This window comes from Procambarus clarkii, chromosome 30 (assembly GCF_040958095.1).
Source record: "Procambarus clarkii isolate CNS0578487 chromosome 30, FALCON_Pclarkii_2.0, whole genome shotgun sequence".
Taxonomy (NCBI): Eukaryota; Metazoa; Arthropoda; class Malacostraca; order Decapoda; family Cambaridae; genus Procambarus; species Procambarus clarkii.
This window is the reverse complement of record NC_091179.1, coordinates 39,156,943-39,161,529: the sequence shown is the minus strand read 5'-3', so window position 1 is coordinate 39,161,529 and position 4,587 is coordinate 39,156,943. Positions and strand designations below refer to the sequence as shown.

Sequence of the window (4,587 nt, the reverse complement as noted above, 5' to 3'; positions counted from 1 at the left end):
ATAACAAAGTTTTAATTTCCCACGAAAAGTGACTTTTCTGTGCTTTTTCAGATTTTGAACATAAAGTAATTATTATATTAATGGGTAATAAGAAAGTTTTTCTTAATTATTATATTATATCACACTATGGGTTCTATGATGTCAAGATTCGACTTATAAAAAATAGTTGTGAATGGAGGCAATATAGAATTGTTAGTTGTGAGTAGCAGAAGTAGTAGAGAATGCCTCTTATATCTTTCATAAATAAGATGATGGATGCCGGAGAACCTGTGTGTGGAGGATGTGAAGGTCCTGATTCCATGTACATCAAGTTAATATCATCTGATGGTCATGAATTCATCATTAAAAAGGAACATGCCTTCGCCTCTAAGATAATTCAAGCTATGCTGTCAGGTTCTAGCCAGTTTATTGAATATGAAAAAAATGAAATCACCTTTGGGGCAATTGAGTAAGTAATAAGGTTATAAACTGTACAAATGAAGTTAATTTTGGAGAAAATATTATTTTTATTATTATTATATAATAAATAATTATTACTGCTATTATTAATAATTATTAATTAATTAATTATTATTAATTAATTAGATTAATATTTATTACTACTATTATTAATAATTAAAACTGCTCCTAAAAGAGGTTATTATTAATTATTATTATTATTAATTATTAATATATTAATTAATAATTTATTGTTAATTATTATTAATTAATTATATTAATAATTATTACTACTATTATTAATAATTAAAACTGCTCCTAAAAGATGTTTTTGCCGAGTATGCAACAAAAACACCGCCATAAACTCCAATGGTGGTGTTATCCGCTTTCACACCGTCAACGAGGTAAGATGCAGTGGTTCCCACCAGCTTCCAAAGGGAAGCAATGACCAGCTGCCATTGACAGTTAGAGAAGAGACTCCCATTAACCTAATCTCATCTGAAAACCTCACCCAAGCGATTATAGCGACGTCTGCTAGAACATTACCACACATCCCAAAAGCAGCCCACCCAAATGCAGCAGCCAAGCTCTGTAATCTTCTAAAAAGGGTCAATGATGCCCCGGAAAACATTCAAGCATGGCATAATGTCCTTTTGTTTGGCAATGTATGCCTCACCGTCACCGGAGGGACAGATCACTTGCTTCCTCGGTCCTGAGGGCGATAAATGAATACCCAAGGGGGGACAACCTAGTTCACCTGCCTCTCCGAGCAAAACACATCCACCGCAGAAATGGTAACAACAACGTACCGGAAACGTACAAAATCAGAGCACAAATCACCAAGAAAATTGAAGAGGGAAATACCGCAAGTGCTATTAGAGTCCTCAACAGTGACTAGAAAATTGCTCCTCGAAACTCAACCACAGCACAGGCCCTGCAAAGCAAGCACCCACCCGGAGCCCCTCAAGGCGACAACATCGTTCCGCCATCAGCCGACACCATTTCAGACCCATTAATCGTTGGTGAATCTGAGGTCTACAAAGCAACCCTTTCTTTTCCACCTGGGTCAGCAGGCGGCTTTACAGGGTTAAAACTTCAACACATCAAGCAAATGTTAAATCCTGCGGTTGGTGATGCTGCACAAGATCTTCTTATGGAACTCGCAAGGTTCGTCAACATGTGCCTGGCTGGTGAGATACCTGAGGTCATCAGGCCTCTCTTTTTTGGTGCCTCCCTCTGTGCTCTCAAAAAGAAGGATGAAGGAATCAGGCCAATCGCTGTTGGCAACACTCTCTGACGCCTGATTGCCAAGGCTGCTACGAGGGTAGTCAGCCAGCAAGCGGCTGAATTGCTGAAACCAATCCAGCTAGGATTTGGAATCCCCCAAGGCTGTGAAGCGGCTGCCCATGCAGCACGAGCATACATCACCAACATTTCTGATGAAAAGGCCCTGCTCAAACTGGACTTTAAGAATGCCTTCAACATGGTCAGAAGAGATGCAGTACTGTGTGCCGTACATCGCCATTTCCTGCCCCTCTACCTGTTCATACTATCGTGCTACAGTGGTGAGTCAAAACTGCTCTTTGGTGAACATGAAATCAGATCATGTGAAGGTGTTCAGCAAGGTGATCCTCTTGCTCCCCCTTCTTTTCTGCTTAGTCTTAAAAGAAATCACCGAAAGCTTGTCCAGCGAGTTCAACATCTGGTTTTTAGATGATGGCACTATAGCTGGCACCGTAGACCACCTCTTGGCAGATATCAGGAAAATAATGGAGCAAGAAGTAAGCCTGGGTCTTGTCCTGAACCCTTCCAAGTGTGAAGTAGTCTCTTCCAGCCCAGACATCGAAGCTAGAATAAGGTCTGCCTTGCCTGGAGCCCATGTCATCAAGGGCGAGAACAGCACCCTCCTTGGAGCCCCTCTCGGGTCTAACGCCATTGAGGAGATCCTTGACAAGAAAATCGCAGACCTTAGGAGGATGGAAGACAGAATAGGTGACATCGATGCCCACGATGCTTTTTATCTCCTCACCAAATGCCTATCCCTTCCGAGGCTAACCTACTTTCTGAGGTGCGCCCCATCTTACAACAGCCGAAAGCTTGAAGAGTATGACCTCTTACTGAAGACCATGCTGGAAAAAGTTGTTAACCTCTCCCTCAACGAATGCCAGTGGAAACAAGCCACTCTTCCTGTTAGGCTCGGTGGCTTAGGTGTCCGCACTGCTACTCAAATAGCTGTCCCAGCCTTCCTGTCTTCCTCCTCAGCATCAGATGACCTGGTTAAGGAAATTCTACTTGACACCCTGAGTGATGTAGCGGGGATACAGGATCCCCATTACACGGAATGCGACACGAAATGGGGTGCCATGGCAGACCCGCCATGCCGAAAGCTGAGAAACAATCCAGCTGGGACAGGCCCATTGTAGACAAAGAAGCCACAGCTTTGCTGGAGGCAGCAACAACCCCCAGTGATCGTGCACGCCTCACAGCTGTGCAGGCTCCCCATGCAGGGGCTTCCTTTTGGCAGTCCCTATGTCTGCGACAGGCACACGTCTTGATCTGCAGGAGCTCCGTATTGCAGTCGCTCTCCGTCTTGCTGCCCCTATCCACACTGTTCATAGGTGTATTTGCGGCGAGGCAGATGCTGACAAATATGGATTGCATGGCCTGCACTGTGGAAAATCTGGTGGTTGGCACACTAGACACAACAAAGTCAATGACATCATTAAAAGAAGCCTTGCCTCTGCTCAGTGTCCAGCGGAGAGAGAGCCCTGCAGCCTACTGAACCGTGACTCTGTAAGCTTTGCCCGCCGACCAGATGGAATCATAATGCGACTGTGGAAGGGAGGCAGACAGTTGGCATGGGACTATACTTGTGTATCCACCCTGGCAACCACATACATCAACCTCTCTGCTGGCACAGCAGGAGCCGCGGCGACACGCAGAGAAAGAGACAAGTCAGCCAAGTACAGGCAATTAGATCATTGGTACAACTTCGTTCCAATAGGGTTTGAGACCCTAGGCCCATGGAGAGAGAGTGCAAGGAGGTTTCTTAAGGATCTTGGTTCCAAGCTCATTGACACCACAAGAGACCCTAGAGCAGCAAGTTTTCTCTTTCAGCGCCTCAGTGTCGCGATCCAGAGGGGGAATGCTCGCTGCATCCTCGGTTCCTGCCCGGCATCGGAGGAGTTCGAGGGAATCTACAGCCTCTAGGAAGCGAACATTTTTTTGTGTCCTCTTAATGTTAATTTTTTGTATAAAATCAGATATGAAACTGTATAACCTTGCATAATAAAGTGTATACCATAAATAATTATGTTTTTATATTTTATCTGCAGATCACATGTTCTTCAGAAAGTGAGTATGTATTTCACCTACAATGCTCAATTTAATAATAGTAAGATGAATAATCCAGAATTTCCAATTGATTCAGAAATTGCTCTAGATATTCTCATGGCTGCTGATTTCCTTGATTGTTAATTTTTTTTAGAAAAAAGTTTCCACCAAAATGGAAACGTCTTGTACCTAATAACCAGAACGCAGTAGTACTCAAGGCTATGCAAAGCCCAATCTCCTGATCTATCTAATAAGGAAAATTTCCCAAATTTATATATTTTCAATTTTTGTATGAAATAATTATCCTTAACCTTACCATGTCCTTTACAAAAGGACGTCTTGAGTAGTACTCAAGGCTATGTGCCAAACCCGATCTACTGATCTATCTAATAAGTAAAATTTCCCAAATTTATATATTTTCAATTTTTCGTTTGAAATAATGAACCTTAACCTAACCATGTCCTTTACAAAAGGCCTATAAGAAAATAACTTGCGCATGTTTATTAAATATAATTAGAACAAGTTTCTGGAGAAAACCCCTATTACTTTCATAAGGTGAATGGAATACCGGCTTAGATTATTATTAATAGCGACCACATTTCGGCCCAAAAATAGATACCCACACTCTAAATACATTATTACATTTATATATCAGTTTGAGCCAAAATTTGATAGATCAGTCAGTATATAAGGATCACATGAGCCACAAATAAAATAATTTTATGGCATTAATTCTTTATACCCCACTAAAATTGTTACAATGACTTAAAGGAGCCTGTTAAATTTGATTTATTATATTATATAGAACCGAACCTT

The 4,587-nt window shown here is 41.7% G+C and overlaps 1 protein-coding gene across 1 annotated transcript; it reads left to right on the top strand.

Annotated features, from left to right (window-relative positions):
* Window positions 1-251: 251 nt before the first annotated feature.
* LOC138369873 (elongin-C-like) lies at window positions 252-3,915 on the top strand. Its single transcript, XM_069333621.1, has 2 exons — window positions 252-448; window positions 3,774-3,915. Exons 1-2 carry the CDS (start codon window positions 252-254, stop codon window positions 3,913-3,915), a joined length of 339 nt encoding a protein of 112 aa, XP_069189722.1.
* The last annotated feature ends 672 nt before the right edge of the window (window positions 3,916-4,587 follow it).

Bases quoted from the DNA above. Each gene is read 5' to 3' on its own strand.
- LOC138369873 (XM_069333621.1), top strand. From the start codon at position 252: ATGGATGCCGGAGAACCTGTGTGTGGAGGATGTGAAGGTCCTGATTCC. The intron at 449-3,773 runs GTAAGTAATAAG...TTTTATCTGCAG, and splicing joins ATCACCTTTGGGGCAATTGA to ATCACATGTTCTTCAGAAAG.